The sequence below is a fragment of the Anas platyrhynchos genome, chromosome 2 (assembly GCF_047663525.1).
Source record: "Anas platyrhynchos isolate ZD024472 breed Pekin duck chromosome 2, IASCAAS_PekinDuck_T2T, whole genome shotgun sequence".
Taxonomy (NCBI): Eukaryota; Metazoa; Chordata; class Aves; order Anseriformes; family Anatidae; genus Anas; species Anas platyrhynchos.
The window spans coordinates 8,686,011-8,711,049 of record NC_092588.1 but is presented as its reverse complement, the minus strand read 5'-3'; the positions used below and the strand labels follow the sequence as shown (position 1 = coordinate 8,711,049).

General features: G+C 38.5%; 1 protein-coding gene across 11 annotated transcripts in view; it reads left to right on the top strand.

Moving 5' to 3' along the window:
- Window positions 1-1,401: 1,401 nt before the first annotated feature.
- The window catches only part of EFR3A (EFR3 homolog A), an 84,739-nt gene continuing 61,101 nt past the window's right edge, over window positions 1,402-25,039 (top strand). For 3 of the 11 annotated variants that reach the window (XM_072034304.1, XM_072034303.1, XM_038174539.2), the window contains exons 1-3: window positions 1,402-1,493; window positions 6,901-6,950; window positions 12,102-12,191. In XM_072034304.1, coding sequence (XP_071890405.1) covers window positions 12,179-12,191 — 13 coding nt within the window. In that variant the 5' untranslated portion in view covers window positions 1,402-1,493; window positions 6,901-6,950; window positions 12,102-12,178. Of the gene's footprint in view, window positions 1,494-4,019; window positions 4,149-6,900; window positions 6,951-12,101; window positions 12,192-22,502; window positions 22,695-25,039 lie in introns of those variants that run through there. The other 8 variants (XM_038174538.2, XM_038174536.2, XM_072034306.1 and 5 more) reach the window with 6 other exon arrangements.

Below are 25,039 nucleotides of genomic sequence, written 5' to 3'. Positions count from 1 at the left end.
CATGAAATTCTGAAGCCAGTAATGTTATTTCAAGGAGAATGGATTAAGAGATTATGCTGCCTTGGATCTGCAGCAGTTTTACATAATTTCCATTTGAGCTATTTGTTATTCTGTGTCTGGATAAGTTTGAACACTGGTTTCGGCTGCACTGGGAAAGCACAGCTTATTGGGCCCATCTCCCTCCTGTCTTCCAGCTGCAACTGGTAAGAGGCACGAACACTTAAACCACAAATAACAGCCAGGTCAAGGATCAGCTTTTCTGCCAACACCCCGTTGCAGAGTCGAACTTTGACCTCACTTATTCCCATCTGGGCACGCTACCGCCCTTCAGGACACCACATTTCCTCACGCAACCTCAAGGCTCAGACCCACCACCATGCCAAAAACAAGGTTTTAGCAGCAGCACCGCCAAAAAACCTCTCAGTCAGAGCCTCGCCCTCCAGGCTAGGGCTCATCCTGGCCCCAAAGTGGACGGGCAGACCTTCTGAAGCCGCAAACCCCTTTGCCACTGTGAGAAACACTCTGTAGCCAATAAGTTAGGCTCAGGTGAGGATCTCAGTGAAGTAGTAATTTATTCGCAATTGCAATGGCGGGCGCCCCACAAGCAGGAGAGCGCATCTACTAGTTCCAAAACACAGTTTATATACTTTATGATGACAGGACCCTCCCCTGTTTCCCCACTGAGTGGGTAATCCAGGTTCACAATCTATCTGATGCTTCACAAACAACGCATGGCCTTCAGTAGCTGGCCTGTCAAATTTCAATTTCCTTTTGCCATTTTTACTGCTTGAAGTGGTAATGTTTCTTCACTTATCTGACTTGACTTAACACCGTGATTTTCACCTAATTGTCCTAAGGAGTCTGGTTGTCTGCATTTTACCAGGTCACCTGCTTAAGCTTTCTTATCACTGTAAGCATATCTCAGTACCACATTCCTTCCTTCTAAACAATTTAACTCTGCAAAAACAACATTTCTATTCCTACACCACCATTGCCTCCTCCCCCTAAGATGGCCGCCACCGCCACCTCCCCCTAACATGGCCGCCACCGCCCCCTTCCCCCGAGGGGAGAGGCGCAGTCACGTGACACTGAGAGCAGGGAGGTGCCTGCAGGGAGTGGGCGGGGCCTCGTTGTGGGGCGGGGACAGGTGCTCCACTAGCCCCGCCCCCTTTGCCTTAGGGCCGTGGCGAGCCTTTGCCGCAAAGGGTGCTGGGAGTTGTGGTCCCTGGTTGCCTCTCTGCCGAGGCTTTGCTCTCCTCAGACGGCTCCTGGGCGCCGGGCTGCTGAGCAGTCCCAGGGGAATTCCTTCCCCTGCCCCGATGCCTCCGTAGTTGCTCCCGTGAAAGGAGCGATGGGCGGGGAGAGGACAGCAGGGCGGCCAGAAGGACTACATCTCCCGGCGTGCATCGCGCTCCGAGCAACTTAACGCGGGGGGGCTGGGGTGGGGGGGGCGAAAATGGCGGCGGCTAAAGTGAGGCGGAGAGGTGGCTGAGGTGAGTCGGGGCAGCTGCGGAGCGGCCGTTTACCTCGCTGCCACCGCCTGGGCCTGCGCTCCTCGTCCCTTCCCTTTCGCCGCGTCTGGGAGCGGGGAGGCAGTGGTCGGGGGGCTGAGGAGAGGCGGCGGGGAGCGGGTTTGGGGGGCTGTGAGGAGATCTGGGGGGCTCTGAGGGGCTGTGAGGGGACCTGGGGGGCTCTGAAGGGAGTTGGGGAGATCTGGGGAGCTCTGAGGGACTTGGGGGGCTGCCTGGAGGAGGACTGGGAGAGGAGATACCCCCTCAGCCTGTCCTCCTGTGAGCCCGTTGCTGTGCTGCTTGACCCCTCAGGGGGACCCCCAGCTCCAGGAGGCCTTCTGTGAGGCGATCATACGTTAAAAAACAAAAACAAACAAACAAACAAAAAAACTTTCTGTCAGTAGTCTGGGATTTGCTCAAATATCCCTGTGTTATCAGTCTGCAAGCAGGGAAGGTGTGTGGGGGGTGTGGGTTTGAGTTTCTCCCACAGTGGTCTCCTTCAGCTGGCCCATAACACATCTCGCTGAGCGTTAATTAAAGCCGTGTAACTAACTGTGCAATACAACTACGCTGCCACAGCATTCTTAAAGAGCTTGATCTTCTACTCCAAAGCTGTTACATGCTTTGCTGCTGCTGTCAGGGCCTCTGTCAGAGCAGTGCCTGGCAGATTATGGTCATTTTAATGGACAGTCATTACCGGATGGATTTGCCAGACTGCTGTACTTACCAGTAAGCGCGCCGCATGGAGCCATACTTAAGATAATTGAGGGGCAGGTTCCCAAATCCTGTTACTGAGAGCTAATTATATTACAACTTTTTTCTTTAAGCTTAATATGTGTAGGGAAGTATCCCATCGTACTTCAGGCTGAGATACTAGGAAGGCAGAAAAGCCTTGAGTGGATTATGAGATCTCTGTGCTTCGTTGGAGAATTAGTGGAAAAGCCTGCGGCTGAGAGCCGAGGCTATAATTTTTGTATCAAAATCAAGTTAGCTAGCCCATGTTATACCTTGTAAAGCTACAACAGATGTTTGCCCTGCAAATTATATAGGAAAGATAAGAGCAGAGTAACATTCAAGGCTTTGGCAAGGCATGGGCAATCTGCTTCCTGAAGTAATGTAATGTACTAAAAATCATTTAAAATGTTTTCTTGAGTAACTTTAGTATTTAAGACATCTTGCCAAAAGACTCACGTATGGATGCTTTTAAAAATGTTGGTAAAATTTTCTTGGGCAGTTAGCAAGTTGTCTTAAAATCTTGACTGTAGTGCCTTGATGCTTGCAAATGCTTATGCACAGATTTTGTGCAAGCTTGTTAATAACACTTATAATATTTTTCTAAAAATTGTTAGAATGGAATTCATTTCCGATTCATGAAAAAAAAAAAAAAGAATTGGAATGTAGCTTGTAATTAATATTTAATTATAAGGTAACTGTTTTAAGTTGGGCATCATGTTATGAAAATGTTTGCAGTTAATGATGAACATTAACATCTCTGTTTCTGACCCAGGCTCATTTAGGAGAGAAGAACAAACAAATTTTGTATTAAATATAAGTGGAAGGAGACATTGCAATAGTAATCAGATTCATCAGTTGAACTTAAAGTATAATGAAAGGGAACTGCACTTCTAATTATGGAATCTAAATTGTAAAAAGTACAGGACAGAAACAGCTTTTGTTGGTATCAGAGACTTAATTGCACAGCCTAATTCTGTAATGAAATACTACTTGTAAAATTACTGTGATATTCTCAAACAACTTTGAAGATTTGGTTTTGATATGTAGAAGCAGATCATGTGCTTTTTAGTTGAAAAGGGGAAAAAGTGTTTATTTGATGGATTTTTAAGCCACCGCTGGTAACATACGTACCAAGGCATAGGAATGGTGCCTTTAACTTTATAAATGAAATGGATATTGGGTTAAACTAGCCTTTGAGAAAGGAGGGAGAGTATTACTCAGGAACACTTATTCAGTGTCTCTTGTCCTGAAACCATATACTCAGACTGAATTCTGTAAGGTGAGGCAGGACAAATATCCCTTTAGATATGCCTGTTCAGGTGGGTTCTGGTGGGTGAAATAACAGGGTTGCCGCTTTAACACAGCCAGGTTCATGTGTGGTATTGCTTCTCTTCCTGAGAAAGCTAATTCAAAATCAAGTTAGGTACGTTCATCGAATTGAACTGGGCTATGTAATTTTATCTCAAATTGCGTTTTTGGGAGTTCTGGAAATTGTACTTGGAGCCTAACAGTCTACGTTTAAGAATGAGCATGTGACTTCTTAATGTTGCATCTCATTGGCCATTTGCCAATCCACAAAACTAAACTTTTTTTTTTTTTAAACTAAACTTTTTTTTTTAAACGATTTTTCAAATAGAAGACATGAGTGGGTGGGGAAACAAGTGATATAAAAATTTAATGGGCAGTGTGTTTTAAAATTTTCAGCTCATGCCTGCCCAGCCTGCATTGCCTGACTCTCAGAGATGCTTAAACTTGCATTCCCTTTGTCTTAATTTGCAGGAATGGATGGGTGCCCAGCTGACAATGTCATTTTGAATACTCAAAGTCAAGTTAATTATTTATAGTGGTACGTAACCAAGTTAGGTAATGGTGGACTTACCAGAAGAAAATACAGTACCCTAGGTATGCCAATTTCTGCTTCCTTCCCTGAAACTCAAGGATATGTTACATTTTTGGAAATACAGATCTGATTGTGTTGGATTCAGAAGATAACTTGGCTATTAATACTTTTTCTTCCCTCATCCAGCACTTGTGCGTATGAATTTAATTAAAAAAAGATGTTTATTAAATCAGATTTGGCACAGAACTTTTTTTTTCTTCTTTCTTCTCCACTGGAATAGAGCCATATACTGTAAAATTACGGTTACAGTCTGTCACACTGAAATATGATTCATGAGATTTTTCCATTTTAGATGTTTTATGGAGATTTTTTTTCATAAGCCAAACAGGAAAAAAAGGTGACTGCTCTTTAGTTTTCATTTTAGTGCCATTTATGGAATCTTTGGATAATAAGAAATAGCTTTGGCTGTTCTTTAATTTTGTATCTCAGGTTATTTAAAGTAACGATGATAAGTCAAAGGTAAACACACAAGGGAGGAGATGATCAGGAACAATCAGTAGAACAAAGTGTTTTTTTTTTTTACTCCTGTGATAAAGCTGCTTCAGTCTGCTAGAACAATGGATTTCCTTAACCTTGCCAAATTGTTCGTGACCTTTTTAAAACTGAACTGAAAGTGTTTGTTAAGAAAAATGACCCTTATGTGTCACACAGGTATTGATCTGTCTTTTAGTATACAGTGCACTTACATGTAAATACATTGTACTTAATTTTTAATTGTTTAGAATTACTACTATCCTTAGGAAAGCAAAATAACTTGTAGGCTTTGGCAGAAAATGAGATATGACTCCTAGTTACCTCTTTTGCAAATCCAGGAGTCAGTTGCGTTGTGTGTATTGTATGGGTATGTAGCCTTAACTTGTCTCTGGTGGTCGGTAAAGTATCACAGAATGATGTAGACACATTAAACACTATTCCCTGTTTAGGAAAACTAAACTATGGCTGCCTTATTGTGGTTTGCTGTATCTTTTTTAAATTATAGTTGAGTTCTAGTTCAAAAAATTATGTATTTTTTCTTTTTCCTCTCTTGATCTGTAAAATCTAATTCAGTGACAAAACAGCAAATCAAACTCATAGTGGGAAGCTTCTTATTTTAGTTTAGTTCTGTTCTACCATGTCTGTTAGAGGAGCTACTAGCATCAGTGGACTGAACTTTGCTCTACAACTAATCAGTCTGTGATTCAACACTTTGTTGAGAGGAAATTGTGGAGTCTGTTCTGCATTTAAATATCACAGCAGCTCCACATTGAATTCTTTGGCCCTGTTACACGTCATAAAGTGTTTAAAAAGCAGCGAACTATATAAAAACAGAACCAACAATTTTCTCTTTGAACAGCTGTCTGGAATGTTTAAGCAACTGTCTGGTAATTTCTACATTAACATCTTCTGAAGTTAGTTGACTGACTTAGCAGCAACAGTGGTATTGTACTAGCATAGTGTTTTGAGTTCCTGATTGCTAGTGACAGTCAGCAAAACGCTGAGTCTTTGTCACTTGACTCCCATGAACCTCTTATCAGGCTTTTTGCATTTTTACGTAGTTCTAATATCTCAGTAAATCTGTCTTTTGTAATCTCTCAGCTAAATTCTGTACTGCACTCTAATTCTGCTTTTCCAGGTTTCTGCTTAACATCACAATCCACATATTTCTGCTTATCAAATTATGCTGCTTCTCCCTCTGTCCTTGGAGAGGGGCGTACAGCTTGATACCAGGACAGGATATTTTAAATAAATTACTTTGAAGCACTGTTTTTAATCATGGTTGCTGTCAGCAAATTGGAACCTTTTATTGAAATAAGTACGCAATCAGAGTCAAATTTATTTTTAGTAACTATGAACATTGCTTTGGTGTATGATTATTTAAACATACTTGTGACCAAATAAAATGTTTGTTCCAACATTGTCACGTCAATAATAATCTTTGTTATATACACATATAAACAGGTACTAGTTGTATTTTTTCCATGTAAATTCTTTTTTTTTGAAAGCAATAGCACAATCTGTTTAACTGAGATTTTTTTTTTTTTAATTTATAAAAAGGTATGTTTACAAGAAGGTGGTGGTTAATAAAACCAATTATGCTGGTTTAACATTTAAAAAAAAAAAAAGATAATTTGCATTTTAATAATAATTGCTTAAACATTATATTAGGGTATGTTTATCCCTAAAAAAAGGTTGTTGTAAATTTGTTAATTGCGTAAAAATATCAAAAATATACCAATATAACAAAAATATACCACATCAAAAATATACCAAGCAGCCTTTGTTTACAGTAGCTTGCTCTCTGGTCTAAGATCTATCTATTTCTTTTTAATACTGGAAGAAAAATGTACTAGAAAGTCCCACATGGATTTTTAGCATAGCTTTTCTTTGCTATGCTAACAGAAACCTTTCAGAGCTCTTTTAATGAGGTAGTGCTGTCATTTCCATTTGAAGTAGAAGTATCCTGTAAGGCTGTACACCATTCAGCACCATAAACAGTGACAGTGCGAAAGGTCATCCCAGTAAACACAAGGAAAATGTTTAATTGGGCATCAGAAGTAAGAACAGAATGACAGATTTCAATAACAGATTTCAACAGATTTCAAAAAACTACATGTAGTCTGGTGAGATGAAATGGTATTTGGATTTCTGTGGTAACAGCCTCTGATGTTGGAGCTAAGGAATGTGACTTGCTCATTTTTGATAAGTTTCTACATATGTCTGGATGCAAATTGTCTAAAGATACTGTCTTGACTTACGTTTCTCTTTTCTTTATAGCTTATATTTTGTGAAATTGAAGACAGATTCCTGATTAACAATGCCTGCTAGTAAGTATTGTTGCCTTCAGTACCTTCAGATAATGTTTAAGGGGGGGCTAAAATTCTAACAGAATTAACATGGGGGGAAAAGGGGTTGGAAACAAACAACAACTGCTGATCACTTGCAGTCATTTTAAAAATATTTAAGATCTTCGTATTACCCAGCCTCAATCTTTGTAGATCTCAGTGTATTTTTTCTAAAGAAACCTCATAGTTTCTGATTTTTTCTGTTCAGTTAGATGTGCACAGTTTAACATTGATGATTTTTATGATTTAAAGTATGTTCTGAAATATTTGTATTCAGAAAGATATTTCGATATAGTGATATCCATCTTTGGCAAATTGCAAGTATTGTTTATAGTAGGTAGAATTGCTGTTTAGTATATAAAGTGATGAGACAAAAATTTTAATGTTTCAACAAATCAAATGCAATTTTTGAAGCAGATGTATCTAAGAATCAAATTCTTATTTACTATGAAGAGTAGCAACTTTCACAAATCAAAAGAAATACCACTAATATTTTTTTTCTAGCTTTTTCTATTGTATACTTAGAAAAATCCAGTGTGGTTTCTAGCAAAGTTACTAACGTCAGTCTTTGGATAAAGCAAACTGCTTTATCATGAGAATAAAGAGTTCTTCAAAAAGTTACAGTACAGTGGTATTGAGTGCACTTATTTATAGGTTTGTAATGAGTTTCACAAGTGTTTAATTTCACTGGGAAACATTTGAGGATTTTATTTAGCTGATTTAAGATTTGTAATCTGTGACTACTGGATACTTAAATATCATACTATAATTGTTGTGTTACATGGTCACACCTCTATGAATGTCTAATCTGTAAGTATGGTCATATTTTGATATGTAGTACAGTTTGAGCCACTGTAATGTAAAATACTTTAATGTAAGTATTTAGGATTCTTTTAATTTTCTGGTAAAATAAATAAATAAATAAACTATTCCTCTACATAGACATGAGTTTATGTAAAAAATAGTGGTAAATATTCATGTATGCTTTATGTATGTATTCAGATTTGTAAGTGCTGGCATAAAGTGTTCAAAGTGTACTGTGGTCAAGCTTTTTCAATATCATGAACTGTTGCTGTGTTTCAATTTCAGTTTTTAGTACTAATAAGGCCTCTATCATGATAGTCATTTATGCTGGGAGCATTTTTTGTTTTTTAAGCAATTAGACTGGAAGAGTAAAATCTTTTTTTCTACACCAGGTATTTTTATGCTGAGGGTCATTTTTAACACTATTTAACCTAATGCATGTAGGTAACTACAGGGTCAGGTGGAACTTAATGAGACCAAAACAACTTTATCTGCAGTGAGGTGTTCAGAACTATCCCGCCATTTATTTATCTTCTGTGTGTATTAGACCACTTTTTGACTATATGAGCAAAGATAAGGTAGTAGTATGCATGTATATTGTATACAGCCCTCAACTTCACCTTTCGGAACGTGGAAGGGAAGGTGCTGTCTACTGATTCAGGCTTCTTGATAGATTCCACAGGATTCTTTTCAGAGTGTATTGAGGAAACATTGGTTGGCGCTGTAGTGAGTTAACTTTGAAATCGTAAATGATTTGTTCTTGTAAACTGTAAACCTTCACTGTAAAGGTGGGATCTACCACTTGGACTTTCCTTGTCCCACACATCAACAGATTCATTGAGCATCTTTAAGAACAGAATGTGGAAAAGGCTCTGAAATGTTTTCCAGAAATGTTTTCTGTTCTGCTAGAATAAATTCTAATGGGAGTAAATAGTAGGATATTTTTAAAAGGAAAGCTTGATGGAGTTCTCAGATCATCCTGACCTGTCTTCCAGTGTCATTCTACTTGCTTTCATGAGTCTATATTAGTTCCTTTTAGAAGTTCTAAACCTTTTTCAAGTATATTATTGAGGGAATATCAGGGTGTGGAAGCGGTGGTTTAGAAAGTCAGGAAAAGCCAGGACAGTGGTGTTAGGGAAAAACTGCACAGAGAGACTTGGTCTTTTCAGAGACTTTCTCTCTTCCTGGAGACATTTTAAAACTCAGCCTGAAGTTACTACAGTTATCACTTCCCTCAGTATTAACTGTCTAAAAAATATGCATGAAGTCCCGGATAATCATAGGATAATCAGTCCTATTAATCCAGGATAATCAATTGCTAGCTGTTTGTTACATACTGGGGTAGTCATTTTTTTTAATTGATGTTGCTGTTGATCAATCGTACATAAGAATATGGAGTCATAATGCTGCATTGAACCCTTAACAAAATAATGTTAAGGTTTTTGTCTCAATACTGTATTATTTTGCTCATAAAGACAAAATTTTCAACCTGTTCTTTTAATCTTAGATGTAAGAGTGCTTGGCTTGGGCTAGCAAAGGCATGGCCTTTGCATTGACATCTAGTTTGTAGAGCTATCGTGTAATGCTGTAATTGCTGCAGCAATCGTAGGGAGCTCGCCAAAGCAGTGCTTTTGTAAATACTTGTAAAAAATATTTTTCGTAGCAATAACAATTTTCAGTAATCTGTACAGATAATTTCATTTAACACGTTGCAGAACATGGGTGATTTCAGTGGTTTTGTTGGCTGCATTTGAGTTGAAATGACACAAATGCTGTTGTTAAGGAAAAAAGCGTAGATAAATCATTTACCAAAGCATTTAAGACTAGTTCTTCAGCATTAAGTTCCAGATGTTCACACTTACTGAGTTGCTTGAAGTACAGTTTTCTAGCTAATGATTTTTTGATACAGGTGATAATGTCTGCATAGTATAGGAAGGTATTTTACTTGTGATAGCTATATGCATGGATATCTCCTTTTTAGTCATCTTTTACATGACTTACTCTTAATTTCTTTAACATACTTAAATTATTAACAAAGCCTTCAAAATTAAGTATATAATATTACTTTGAACTGATCCTATCCGGTGATTAGCAGATCACTGTATGACTGCCTGCCTGCCTGACAAGCAAATTCAGAAAGTAAATAAAAGGATTTTGACAAATGTAATTTGCCGTTATTCTTTTATTGAACTAATAACTGCAAAAGTTAGTAATCCAAACATCCCCCCTACTCTTTGCCAGTTAGAAAGAGATCACTTTATCTAAGAGCTTCATGTTTCAGTTACGGGGAAATGCTTCCACAGTCTGGCCTGTTTCTGATGCAGTAAGTTTTGGTAACTTCACAGTGCTTCCCAAAGTATGCTGAGTGTCTTGATTCCTTCTCCTTAAACTATAAAAAATTTTGTTTCCTCAACTGTAAAAGTACCCTGTGGCTTTTTGCCAGTTTTTTGTGGAGAGACAGCTAGTCTGCAGCTGTGTTGTACTGGTAACATCTGTAGTCTGGGTGATACAAAAGTCGGTAAAAGATAGAACAGTTACACAGAGTGATTATCTTCCTTATTTCTTGGATGTTGCTGCTTTGAGATAAGTTACTTCATAATTTTTATTAAAAAAAAAAAAAAATGTTTTTTTCTTTTTAAATAGGGCTTTTCTAAGCATAGGGAGGAAAACAGCATTTGAAATAGTAACTTGAAATATGAGTGAATTCTTAACTCGTATTAATGTTCTTAACTCTTTTTAAGAGGCATGCAGTGTTTTCATTTTGAATTTCTTTCCCGGGCAACAACTTAGGGAAAATTTAGTTATTTATCTTTCAAAATTCTAGGTTTATTCTATAATAATAAGATAGTTAATAAAGGGAAGGTTTATTTCCCTATGAAGTACAGTTCTACAGTACCCCATGGTTTTTGGAGATGTATTCCTAATTCTGTCCCCATAAATATTTCATGGGCTAATGCATTCTGTTTTTTTTTGTTTGTTTGTTCATTTGTTTTTAGCAAAAATTATGTCACAGTTCTAATATCTCTAATATGTCACAGAGTTAATATCTCTGTCCAATCCTTCCACCTAACATACTTTTTCTCATCTGGTATATGCTTCTCATATACCCTTGGCACATTAAAGCCCCAAATGGGACCTTCCACATAATGAAATGTTTTTCATAATTGCCTTAATTCGTTTTGTATGCAGTAGAAATCCTATTAGCTCTCTAACAGTATTGTTGACTACTTAGAATGGTGTTAAAATAAATACATTATAACACTATAAAATTTTGGCTGTTATGAAAGAATTACATGGGGAATTATCTCACATCATCATCTACTGCTTGATTCTAGCACCTGAGAGGAAGAAGCAGCTCTGTTATTGTCTGTCACTGGAAGCTTTTTAAATCAAGTCCCTCTTTGAACTGCTTAATCAGACCAACACAAGAACTTGAAAAACAGATGCTAAGGGAAGGTCATCATTTGCGCTACTTTGGCAGTTTGCCATGTATTAGACAGAGGTCTGTAAGGGAAAATAGCTGTTTGTCAGGATGTCTGTGACTATTATAATACCGTGATCACAAAGTATATAATGGATTCTTTTCATAATAAACAATGCAAGCCTCCAATATGTAAACATTTAGATACAGGTTTTCTCGATCTGGTTTTTAGCTGATCGTATTTTCCACACTGAAAAGAAAAAGTAAGAATTCATCTTAATGTATCCTTTGATCATGATAAGAAAAAAAAATCCAGGAATTTATAGCTGAAAGAATTGTACTTGGTGGCTCTATTTCACTCATGATAGCACAACCAACTTTGTGTCCTAGTGGAGTGGCTGCTTCCATACTTTTTAATGACTCTGCATGATTTCTTTAAGACTTCATAATTTTTAAATAGATATTTAATTTGTTGCTTTCTGTTGGCTCTCAATTCCGTCCATGTAAGTATCATCCTAAGTCTGCTTGGGAAGGGGGAATTGCATGCTTCATAGAAAGTGAAAATCACTTCTACTAACACATCGCAAATAGTATCTAGTGATGTCATTCCTGCCTTCATCACCTTCCATTTATTTTGGATCACTCTTAAGTATGGCTAAATGCACAATTTTTCTAATACATAGGTTGTGAAAACTTGGAAAGTACGTTTCTTCAGCTGTTGTTAGTTTGGTGTGTCCAGTCTGGGCATATGATTATTGAGTTATGTGTAAGAGCTGAACTTAATACTGTCCACATCAAAGCCTAGATGTGCTTTTAAACTATATGTAGACACTTCACTGATTGTTAAAAGGTAGCTTAATATTTTTTCCCCAGGTTTTATTAAAACATTTTATCATTGTTATTTACAGAAATTACTTTGCAACTGGTTTTTCTATCAGTCGATTAACCTTCATGTGCAGCATTGTTTGCTATTGATTTCTCAATCATGGGACGAAAGGGTAAGAAGTCTGATGCTGTTTATGCATGCGAGTGCCCTGATTTCTTTTTATGCATGACAACAAAGAAAAATTGATTTGGGGAGGAGTTGAGTTTTGCAGTCTGTGATTAAACGCATGCATCTGTGGAAAGACAGGGTAAACTGTGCTTTTAAATTGTTTTGGCCATCACTTTACATGGCATATGGACTGTCTTTCCTGTCACCATTATGTCAGAAGGATACCCAGTGGTTCTCAGAAAATCAGGTACTTAGTGAATTGCTGAAGATGGAAATTAACCCTGTATGTGAAACTTGGCTTTCAAGGAGTGCTATTTTTTTCCTAGAAAATGACATAATTCAAAATTAATTCTTACAGTAATTAGACAGAAAGGAGTAGAAAGCTTGGGTAAGTAGGTGAATGAGACTTTTCCTCATACAGTAAGTCATAGATATCAGCTGATTCTGGATTTTCCTGTTTTGAAGGTGCTTAGGTGAACAAAGTGCTGCTTGATTCCTTAGTTTTTGAGTTCATGTCTTTAAAGTATCTTAGGAAATCCTGTTTGTTTGTAGCTGATGTGCTCAAGGGAATGACCTGTGGCTCCTACTAGTATCCCAGATAACTCAGACAACACAAACTTTTTGGTACCCATGTAGAGGTCCGTATGAGATTTTCCAACATAAGAAGTAATTGTTCACATTTCAAAAGTTAAAACAATTACAGAATTCTTGTCTTGCAGAAATATAGGTAAGAATATAGGTAAGAGACTAGCAACTTAAATTAAGAAACTACTTAAGTTTCCTACAAGTAAAATATAAAAAGCAAATTAGTTAAATCTACTGATTTTTTTTATTGAACATGTGTTTAAATAAGTAAATGTACTTGTGTAGATTGAATATTGCAGTAGTCTGACATGCATGCTCTTAATTCATAGGAAAAAAAGTTTCAGGATAATTGAATTGCCTAGTCTGATAATTTACATGTGCAAATAACTGCTCATGAAAAGAACGTTACTGAAGTGCAGCTATTTTAAGTTTAAGAACTTTGATTTCTTTAAAATATGGTATGCTTTTTCTATACTAGAAACATGGCAATAAAAATTAATCTTTCATAAAGATATGCAAAATCCCCAGCAATTATGTGGCAAAAGATAAATATGTGAGTTTAAAATAAGCACATTTTTTAGTTCTTTTTAAATTCAGTGGCTTAAAAAATAATAGAACTGTAACAAAAGTAGAAAAAAAATGAAAAATAAGGAAAATCATGGCCTCTGAATGCAGTCAAATCTTCATCCTGTTTATCTGTTCAGTGCATTAATTTAAGTGTATGAGTTGTGAAAAATCTAATATTTTTTTCTCCATAGTTAGATGTAATTTTGTAGACTAGAGCAGTTCCATCCCCGTGTTTGCAGGGCAAGAGTTGCCAGCAGTGTTCTGCATATTCAGTATTCATAAAAACTTTGTGTGAATGGAAAAAGCAGATGTGTGTGTCTTGGCATGGGTCAGGTCTATTGCAGACCTTTTAATCTGTGTATCTTGTCCTAACTATAAAAAGAACAGACATCGCTTGCCCAAATAATATAAACAATTGAAGAGCTTTAGATGACACCAAGCTAGGTGCGTGTGTCGATCTGCTTGAGGGTAGGAAGGCTCTGCAGGAGGATCTGGATAGGCTGCACCGATGGGCTGAGGTCAACTGTATGAAGTTTAACAAGGCCAAGTGCCGGGTCCTGCACCTGGGGCGCAATAACCCCAAGAAGAGCTACAGGCTGGGAGAGGAATGGCTGGAGAGCTGCCAGGCAGAGAAGGACCTGGGAGTGATGGTGGACAGTCGGCTGAATATGAGCCAGCAGTGTGCTCAGGTGGCCAAGAAGGCCAACGGCATCCTGGCTTGTATCAGAAACACTGTGACCAGCAGGGCTAGGGAGGTGATCGTCCCCCTGTACTCGGCTCTGGTGAGGCCGCACCTGGAGTACTGTGTTCAGTTCTGGGCCCCTCGCTACAAGAAGGACATCGAGGTGCTTGAGCGGGTCCAGAGAAGGGCGACGAAGCTGGTGAGGGGCCTGGAGAGCAAGTCCTATGAGGAGCGGCTGAAGGAGCTGGGCTTGTTCAGCCTAGAGAAAAGGAGGCTCAGGGGTGACCTTATCACTCTGTATAAGTATATTAAAGGAGGCTCTAGCGAGATGGGGGTTGGCCTGTTCTCCCATGTGCCTGGTGACAGGACGAGGGGGAATGGGCTAAAGTTGCGCCAGGGGAGTTTTAGGTTAGATGTTAGGAAGAATTTCTTTACTGAAAGGGTTGTTAGACATTGGAACAGGCTGCCCAGGGAGGTGGTTGAGTCACCATCCCTGGAAGTCTTCAAAAGACGTTTAGATGTAGAACTTAGGGATATGGTTTAGTGGGGACTGTTAGTGTTAGGTCAGAGGTTGGACTCGATGATCTTGAGGTCTCTTCCAACCTAGAGATTCTGTGATTCTGTGACAATGTGTGCTGATCTCAGTGTTACATATAATCACAGTTTTTAGACTGGAATTGACATTAGTTTATTGCCTTGGTTTTGTCTGGGATAGAGTTAATTTTCTTTGTAGGGGCTGGTATGCATGCCATGTTATGTGCCATGTTATGCATGTACGAGAAAAATAACTGATAGCACACCGATGGTTCAGTTGTTGCAGAGCAGTGCTTGCACAGAGCCAAGGACTTCTCAGCTCCTTGTGCTGCCAGCAAGGTCCCTGGGGGTGCACCAGGAGCTGGAGGGAACACAGCCAGGACAGCTGGCCCAGACTGGCCGAAGGGATGTCCCATGCTGCATGGTGTTGTGCTGAACAATAAATGTGGGCTGGAGGCAGGGGCACTGCTCGGGGACGTGTCGGGGGGGGGGGGGGGGGGGGTGAGCACTCTGCATCGCTTGCTCTGTGTGTGTATATGGAGAGATATATAAAATTCTCATTATTTTCCCTTCAATTCTCTCCCCATTGGTGTCTGAGTTTATATATAAATATTCTCATTATTATTTTCCCTTCAGTTCTCTCCTCCATCCCACAGGAGGAGGGGGAGGGAGTTAGCAAATGGCTGTATGGTGTTTAGCTGCCTGCTGGGTTAAACCACAACACCAAATTCAAAGAACAAAAGCCTAACTTATGTTCATTTAGCTTAATTATTTGCAGAATGTGCTTGTTATATCAAGTCTAAGAGTAAAAGGGTGTTTTTTTTGTTTTGTTTGCTGGAAGTCTGGCTTTTACAGAAAACATCAGACACCTCAAGGTGGTTAACAACATGCTCACATATATCTGCTTCTTTGTGTATCATTATAAAGCTGTCTGTCTTCCAGACTGAGCAGCTTGGTGGGAACAGAGTGGCAGCAGCAAAGGGAGGTAGCCTCGAGGTAATGAAGATGTACAGAAGAGCAATCAGTTGTGTATACATTCCTTGTGTACCCCATGGCTGATTAGAAATTACAGGAGGGGGAAAGTTGCTTTTTAATTAGCTGGGATACATGGTTCTCCACAGAGCCTTCAAGGTGCATATCCTATCACTAGGTTTACTCTTTTGGAGGGGAGAAAACTGTTCAGAACCTAGTAGCAGCTACTTTTCAGTTATTCTGGGATATCTGAATTGGAGCTGGAGCTTTTTTTTTTTTTTTTTTGAACTAATGGGGAAAATTAATGGTTGCGAGGATATAATTCAGATTAAACTAGAAGGGTTAGTTTAAATGCAACTTCTGTCCTTTGTGTCTGTATTTAAAAGTGTTAATACTGAAATGCTGTTCCATGAACTTCTGTTTGCTAATTTTAGCACAAAGCTGGTCTTCTGTGAGGGCAGGATGAGCTGGAGTAAGGCTGTCTTCAGAGAAGAAAACATGTAAAATGATTACAGGCAGCACTGGAGACTTGTTCTTAATAATATATAAAGATTATTTTTTTTCATTTCTAGCCCCAAATAATTTTAATGTTCTATGTGTACATCCACATGACCAAATGGGAATATCCCTTTTTGTCAATTCTTTTTGAGAACAAATGTGTAGGGATGGACATGAGCAGGGTTCTTAATTGTAAACACATTGTATTCCTTAAACAGGAACAGAGATTTTATCACATTTTGGGCCCTATCTGTATGCAGCCATGTACAGTGGAAAAAAATCTAATTTATGTAATGTGGTATTAAGCTACTTGTATACAGAAAGTTTTGCTTTTAATTAGGAAATGATATTCAAATTTGTGTATATGTTCTGAAGTCTACCACTGAGTATACTTAAATGAGGGTAAACAATTCTTGTTTTTAAAGCTGTCTGGCCATGTTTACATTGGTATTCGGAGTGTTTTAGTAGAAGGAAGGATGTGTAGATCAAAACACTCTTTCCTGTCTTGTATGTAATTAAGTGATTGACTCTGTATTTGTTAAAATCTAGTTTCCTCGGCTAAACCTACTCACTGCATAAGCTTTGAGACTTCTAAAAAGAGGCCTGCGAGCCTTTGCTTCTGTACCATCAGGATTCTTAAACATGATGCACATGTGTTTTTCACCCATGGAAGTCTAATGCCTTTTTTTCATTATGCAGTTCAAGTGACAACGTGACGTGTACTCCCTGATCTACTTCAGCACAGTGCATTTGGACAATGTGTACTGCAAGGCACTGCTGGGGAGGAGTGCAGAACTTAATCCTCCCAGCCTATGTGCTGCATTCATAGGGTAGCTGTGGTAAAGAAATGGCAATTCTCCTGAGAATCGTTTTGCTGAGCAGAAAGATGGTCCGAAGTGTAATACATGTATTTTGAGAATTTTTGGCTCTGCAGCTGTATTCCACCTCGTGGTTTAGATGAAGAAAACAAGTTTGAATTCATGTAGTTGTGTTGTTTTAAGGATTAAAAAAAAAAATGTAGCAGTAGTCACAAAACTTCTTCACATTTCTCTACATTCAGATTTTCAGTGCATGACGCTTCAGGTGGTTATTGCCCAAAAGCCTTACAACCCTGGCCACTTGCTGACCAATTACTAGCTGGTTTAAAGTGAACTTGTCTTCTGTGGGGCAGGTGGTGGTCGAAGTTTCCAGATGTCATCCTTCAGGACCCTTCCGATAGGGTAAATAAGTAGTATTGACAAAACCACGCATGCCTTTGGCCTTCATGACCGTACACAATTTGGTAGCACTTGACACAGTTCCATCTGTTGCTTGGTGTAGGGAAGCTACAGCTCAAAACCAGAAGAGGCTACTGTGTAATACAGATTGTAGTTGACTAGCAAGGTACATCTATAAACATGCTGGCAACTTTCCCACACATCAGGAGCCGTTCCAGTTTCTCTCATGATTCTGCCTGTGGATTCAAGGTATCTCGAACAGCAGAACTGTTTATGGTGTTTGGGTGACCAGTTGTGGTGTAAGAGATGCCAAATGAGACTAATTGTGCCATTAATTGTACCATTACCACATTTATGTTGGAAGCTTTTATCATTTATTATCGCTGCCAGGTGGATGGCTTTGCTCTAACCCCTACACAGTTATCATACCATGTCATGGTGCTCTGCCCAGACATTCCTAGCTGGGCTTCTTCAGTCGCAGGATCTGCCCTGCGTGAACCTGTAGAGAGCTTGACTTCTGTCTACCATAACTTGAAAGATATCTAGACTCATGCTCTTGTACCAGCTTTCTTCTGATGCCTTCTTCCCTTCTGCTCTCACCCTCAGAACACACACAAATGTGAGGTACTCCAAAGGCAATGGATTAGTTTATGTGAGTATCTGTAGCAAAACAGGAGGGACCAGCACGTGTTCAAACAGCAAAGTAACTTCACTCCTGACAGGGGGTGAGGGCTGTGTCCAGGAACCTAGGAGGAAATACAAGGGGAAGGGAAGCATGAAAAATCTTGTTTAAAACTTGAAACTGGAACTGGGAGTGGGGAGAGTGACACAGAGGAATTTCTGTCTGTCTGTCTTGTCTGGAGCTGGGACTGGGATGGAAAGGTATGAGCAGCTTGAGCATCTGGGAGGGACTCTGTACTCTGGGCTTAAGCAGCAGTCAGTGATCAAAGCTTGTTGAGGCATTTAGCCAAGTGCATAGATAAATATTTTTACCTGTAGTGCATTTGATCATGGCTGACCAGAGGGATGATTAGAAGGTTCCAGAGGGAAGCAGGAGCCTTCTTGGAAAACTTTTGCACTGAGACACCTCAGCTGCTTTTTGCTAGAGGCTCTCGGCCACCTTGGAGAGAGGTCATATTGCTGCTTCTCCAGTTACCTTTCAGCCTTGTAACCAAGCTTGCCACCATGTCCTTCCTCTCCTTCAAGCACAACCAACGCCGTCTCCTGCAGAATGGTCTCCCAGGTTAGATGATGTTCCTTCCATAACTGCTGCAATTGTGGGAACAAGGTGATTCGAAAAGCAAGGTGATCAATAGCAGTGGGGCCAGCAGGGCAAGGGGGGTGGTTGACCCCTTCTGCTCTGCTTTCGTGTGACCCCACCTGGAGCCCTGTGCTCAGCTCTGGGGCCCCCAGCACTGGAAGGACATGGACCAGAATGAGTGCAGAGGAGAGGCACAAGGCTGGTCAAGGAGCTGTTGCACCTCTCCTGGGAAGACAGGCTGAGGGAGCTGGGGTTGTTCAGCCTGGAGAAGAGAAGGCTCTGGGGGGATCTTACAGCGGCCTGCCAGTACCTAAAGGGGGATACAGGAGAGTCGGGGAGGGACCCTTTCCAAGGGTGTAGGGATAGGACAAGAGGGAATGGCTTTAATCTAAAAGAGGGAAGATTTAGATTAGGTAAAAGGAAGAAATTATTTACTCTGAGGGTGGTGAGGCACTGGCACAGGCTGCCCAGAGAAGCTGTGGGTGCCCCATCCCTGGAGGTGTTCAAGGCCAGGCTGAATGGGGCTTTGGGCAACCTGGTCTGGTGGGAGGTGTCCCTGCCCAGGGCAGGGAGGGTTGGAACAGGGTGGGGTTAAAGGTCCCTTTCAACCCCAAACTGTGCTCTGGTTCTTTGATTGTCCAGAGGGAGTTATAATGCAGACAAGTACATGCAGGCGAATAGTTTGCCTGCATCTCCTCTTTATACTGATTTATGAAACACCTTACTATGAAATCGATATCTGTTTATAAATAGGAGGATCGTGACCTCTTTTTTTCCTCCTTTGCTGAGTTTATCCCCCAGAAGTCATTTCCTGCCCACAAACTCCATACTGAAAGCAGGAATGAAAATTGTACTTGACCAAAATATTTTTACTGTGGACGTGTTCTCAGTGCCAGCTGTGATGGGGAAAGGTTAAGGAGATGTATACAGATGTGTATTTCCAGATGTGTTTTCTGGAGTGGGAGTGATAAAATTTCCTTTTTCAGTTGTTTTATTGATAAGAAGTAAACGACCTTGCTGTGGCCAATAGAAATAGAAGTAACAGTAAGAACTAAGAAGCAAAATGCATTTTAAGTCAGAGAGGTTCTTTCACTGGGACCAGATTAATTTTAGACATTGTTAATAACATTTTAAAAATAGACAGCTCTGGTAGTATCTCATAGTAAGAGAAGAAGAGGCGGTGTTGAAGAGAACAGAAATGAGCAAGTAAAACAAAGTTCCCATGTGAAAACAACAAAGGTGGGAGAAAGAAGAGACTGTATGGAAACACTGTAGGCAGCGGAACTTGTGAAAAAGCCTGTAACCAGAGAACTTGCTGTAATGGAAAACTTCTTTTTAATGGATTAGAAGTCTTTAAAACGCACCGTCCCAAAGATATCATCGTCCCAGGGGATTTGTTTTAATTGCTAATGGTTCAGAAAAGAAAGCTTCACTGAAGAAGTTTAGTGGTAAGCTTTATTTAACTAGATTTATTATTTATTTTTTTTTGTATTTCTTGCTACTAGCTTGATGTGCATTGTCATTTCTTGTTTTCACAGAAAGCTGATGTTCCAGTTATTTTTGCATGCTTTTTACTGTAGTTTTCTGTATGTATTGCCATGTTGATTCTACTATAGAAGGACACATCTTGAACTCTTACTAAACCAGAATTAGCTTTACTGTGAAAATATATTCTAGGGAGAAAATTGTTTTGTTATGTTTTGGTTTCGTTTGCTTTTGAATTTCTTTTAAATTGACTGAGCACAGAAATATATTTATTTTTAAATGTACAATTGCCAAACCTAACTATTGGGTGGACTTTTCCTCATTTGCTGTCGAGTGAGATTTTGCTGTCATGGGTGTCAGAAGTGACGTCAAGAAGACTCTCGTGTTCTTGAGAAATTCGATCTGAGTGTTGGACATTTTCTTTGCAGCTTTTTAGTGGAGAGAGGCAAGAAATCGGCCATATAGAAGGCAAATGGTGCAAGAGTAAGAGGTGGAGAAAAGGAGAGGTTAATCTGGGGGATGGGACTTCGTTTGTCTACAGGATAAGTCCTCTGTTCTCCCTCAAAGTGCATCGGGGGACGCTGCAGTGGCTGATTAGTGTGTCCTTATTGCATTTCTTCTTTTTATAGCAAGGTGAAGAATATTTTTAATTAACTTCCTTATATGGCCAGAATAATTTCGTTGTTCCAAAGTATTTGATCTGTTTTAATAGCAGATGGGGATTGTCCTTGAAAATAGTTTTAGCTCTGAATTAAATGCATTAACTGCATCAACAGTTCACTAGCCAGGTATAGTTAGTATAGAGGTCGGTATTATTTTGCACACTTTCCCCTATATTTGAAACAAATTTGTTTGCATATATTTACCATTTCAGGTAAGAGAAAACCAAAACAAAAGTTTATTATATAAAAGTAAAGCACTCAATTTTTATGTACTTGTATTTTAATATATTGAGCATTCGGATGTAATTTCAATACTGTTCAGTTTTTGTCTTGATGATAGCAAAATACACATTCATCTGTAGACACAGACTTTAATGTTAATTAGACTTTTTAAAAGAACAAGAGGTTTTGGAAAATCTCGAGAGATAATAAAAATCTGAATGACCATATCCAAGCTTCATAGAATCATAGAATATCCTGAGTTGGAAGGGACCCTTAAGGATCATCAAGTCCAACTCTTGACACCGCACAGGTCTACCCAAAAGTTCAGACCATGTGACTAAGTGCACAGTCCAATCTCTTCTTAAATTCAGACAGGCTCGGTGCAGTGACCACTTCCCTGGGGAGCCTGTTCCAGTGTGCAACCACTCTCTCTGTGAAGAACCCCCTCCTGATGTCAAGCTTGTCAAGCTTGACACATAATAAAAATATTCATTAAGTGAACATGGGATATTTTTTCAGGTTGTTAATGTTCTACTGCTAGAAGAGCAGTATTAGTAAATGTTTGGAAGAAATTCTAGCATAAGATAAATAGTACAGTCCAATTCTTTTGTTTTGCTGGGATTTGATAGAGGAAAATAATGTAGCTGTTCTAAACTTGATGGAGGAAATAGGTGCTTGATGTCAAAAGCCAGCTTCAGGTTTGTGGTTCTTTTGCACGAATAAGATACAGCAGTGAACATTTAGACAAGTGCTTTTGACATAAAACTTCTTTGTCATGTGCATTCATCTAGCTCACAGTGTAGGATTTCTTTAGTAAGCTGTGTGGTAGCAGTTCAGTGTTTTCTCTCAATTTACATGCAGTAGCTTATCACGTCTGGAATTGTAACAATTATTCTTTACTGGAAATTATTATTGGTGAACTTACAAAAAAGAGTACCTTAATTTTCAGGATGTTTAAAACACCTATATGAAAATCCTGGATTTGTATTGTCCAAGTGGATGTAAAGTAGGAAATAAAACAGTGATATGATGAAAAGTTGTGGGAAGTTCAACTTCAGAATTGTTGAACTTAAAATGGAATTTCTCCCTGATGTATCATACTCTTTGTGAATGTGAATGTTAAGGAGTTAAATTCTGTAACCCTTGCTTAAATTCATAGGTTTTATAAGAGATAATGTTAATTTCATTAACCTATATATATTTGAAGTCTTTTTTTTTTTTTTTTTAAATCTTAAACCCTTATGTTTAGAAAGCCTTTTTGGTTAGCAGTCTGTCTTAATTTTTTTTTTTTTTCTGGCCATTATTCAACAAGACTGGTGAGCTTCTCACTGCTGAAGTAGTTATGTCTACAGTGATATGTGGCAACTGAAGGAACACAGGTTTTTCTGAAACTATACTCATACTTTTCCTGGTAGTCACAGAAGTAAAAAACTTGTGAGTTCCAGGGAAGTTTAATTGATGGACCTGACTCTTCAATTTCCTTCGGTGAGCTGTGAATCCCATGTTGACGATATGTATTTTCTTTTTCTTTTCTCGTGCCTGGCCTCGTTAACAGAATCTGATACTGAAGTTTTTCACGTGTTTGTTGGCTTTATGTAGATGTCACAGAGCTAATCAGATAAGCTTACAGTGTTGCAGAGCCCTCGCGGGAAGTAGCTGTCTCTGTGCTAGTGCGAGAGCACAAATTTCTGAAAAAGGACTGAGATCCCGGGGAGTGAAATCCTACCCAGGATGAGGCAGTATGTTCAAGTTCCAACTATTGAGCAAGAAAAAGCCTATGATTATAATTCCGCTTTTGAACCGAGACCGTGTATGTGTTTGGGTAGGTGAAAATACCATTTTCTGATTAAGTAGACTATTTATTTCTTCTTATTAATGTGTAGAATAGATGTGTGTAAAAAGAAATACACTTACAGCTGGTAAGTACGTACGGTCTTAACATGAAAATCAAGATTATGGGGATCTTTTAGCATTTTTAAATGTGGAAATCCCACTATTGCTGAAATAAAAATAAATATTGTTTAAGACTTTTATGTTGACTAACTTACATCAGCATGAACTTCTCTGTAGAAGGCTTTAACCTTCGTATTTCTTGTATAAAGTGGCTTAACACTGAGAGATGGTTAAAATGCAAATGATCCCTGACATTGTAAGGAAATTGTCGTAGCAGTTTGGGTGAAAAAACACTTAAACTGGAGCAGGTTCATTTTACGCTGTTTAGTGGCAAAACAACATTTATGTGTGAGGTGAATCTGTTTATTTGTATCAATTTTATTATGTTCAAATGTGCATCTAAGAAATAATCAATTTTCAGTGGCTTAGCTTCTCACTACCTTATAAAGCATTCATCTTTCCTGGTATATTTAGTGAAGTGTTTCAAGACTTATATTTAAAATCTTTTAGTTCAATCTATTGTTAACACTTTGTTATCCTGATTTTTTTTTAATGATTTTTATCCATAAGTTTTATTCCTTACATATTCCTACATATGTTTATATTAATCTTTCCTGATTATTATCAAAATGCTGAGCAATGATAAATAATTTTCCCACTAAACCTGTGTCATGACTGTTAATTGTTTTGGTTGCATTTTTTCTTCCGTTCTTTGGAGACCCTCTCTCTTAGTTTTTCTGACAGAGTTCTGTTTAAATTTCCTTACTTAAAATAATTTAAGGCTGAAAGCTTTGATAGATTAGCTCTAGCTTTCTGGTATCTGAATGTTTTGTTTAATCAGGAGAAATCTTATAATTCAATTCGTATTCATTTAGTTTTTTATTTTATTGATGGTAGAGTTATTTGAAATTTACTTCTTTTTCCCTGTAAATTGTACTGTAATTAAATACATGGCAATTTAAAGATACTATAGAAAATCCAGAATGGGGGGAAAGATAACTTTTTCAAATCTTACATAATAAACATATTGTTTGGCATTTTTATATCTCAAATTGACTCTGTGCCATAAATTTGAAGAGCAGTATTAGAACACCGCTGAGTTTCCATTAACTGAAACCATTTGGTTAGGGTGGAAGAATGAGCTGGTCCTCTGTTACCTGATATTTCACCCTTCTCTAATGAGTGACTGTATCCAGGTTTTATGTTCAATTTATGTAACTACCATGCTCTAAAATACCAGTTTGTATTGTAGTTCTTTGCAAGGATTTTCTTCTTTCGCTGGGAGAGAAACTAACTCTAAAATTGTGTTACGATATCATCTGTTCTTAGTATACTTCAGATAGCTGCAGAAAAATCCTGTTCTACACTTACTGTAAGAATTTGTTATTGTAACTTATACTAATCAAACACAGCATTTACCTGGGGCCGGTGTTAGTAGTCTGGGAGGCAGGAAAACACAAGGACAAAGAGTATTGAGACAGGTGCTGAGCTGCATATCTAATTCAAGAGACATCTAACAAAGTTAAGTCTTATTTTGATGATTTACTTGAGTTTCACAATAATAAGTCGTATGCTAGGCGCTTAAGAGGTACTCCTATCTTATTGTGATTTCACTTGATTTTGAAATGTTACAAAACATTGCTGTCAATAGAAGAAATTCCTACAGCTGAATCAGATCTGTTTTAAGACGAGCAGGTTTTTAAACTATTTTGATTCAGTGATACCTACATTTTCTAATGACATTTGAAATAAGCTTTGATTTTATCTACTTAGTACCTACATCTTTTGTGTAAATGTATGGTATCATGTTGATTGGACCTCTGTGAGTAGATGTCAATAGAAATAGACATAGGAAGAACTTGACAGTTCTTGACAAAGTACTGTTTCACACAGAAATCCCCAATATTGTAGTTGTTTATTGCTTGAGTGTATTTTTGTTTTTGTAGTTCTGTTTTGAGGTCATAAATCTGTGTTCCCCTTACTGATGATATTCGACTCTCTAAGTCATGGATTGAGTTAAAAGACCACCAAAGAGCATTTAGTGTCAAGGTCTGCTTTCAGAATCATAGACCTACCTCTCATCAGTGTTTCTGATTAAATAAATTGTGAGTGAAGTTGTCAGACACAGCAGATTTCAGGTTTTTGTTGCAAAAAAAATAGCATCAGAAAACAGGTGGCAAAGAGAAGCAAAGTCTACTCATGTAGAGTCTTGTAATAAAAGAGTACAGCAGCAGAAGTCTTTGTCTTGAACTTCCCAGATGTTCTGAAAAATAT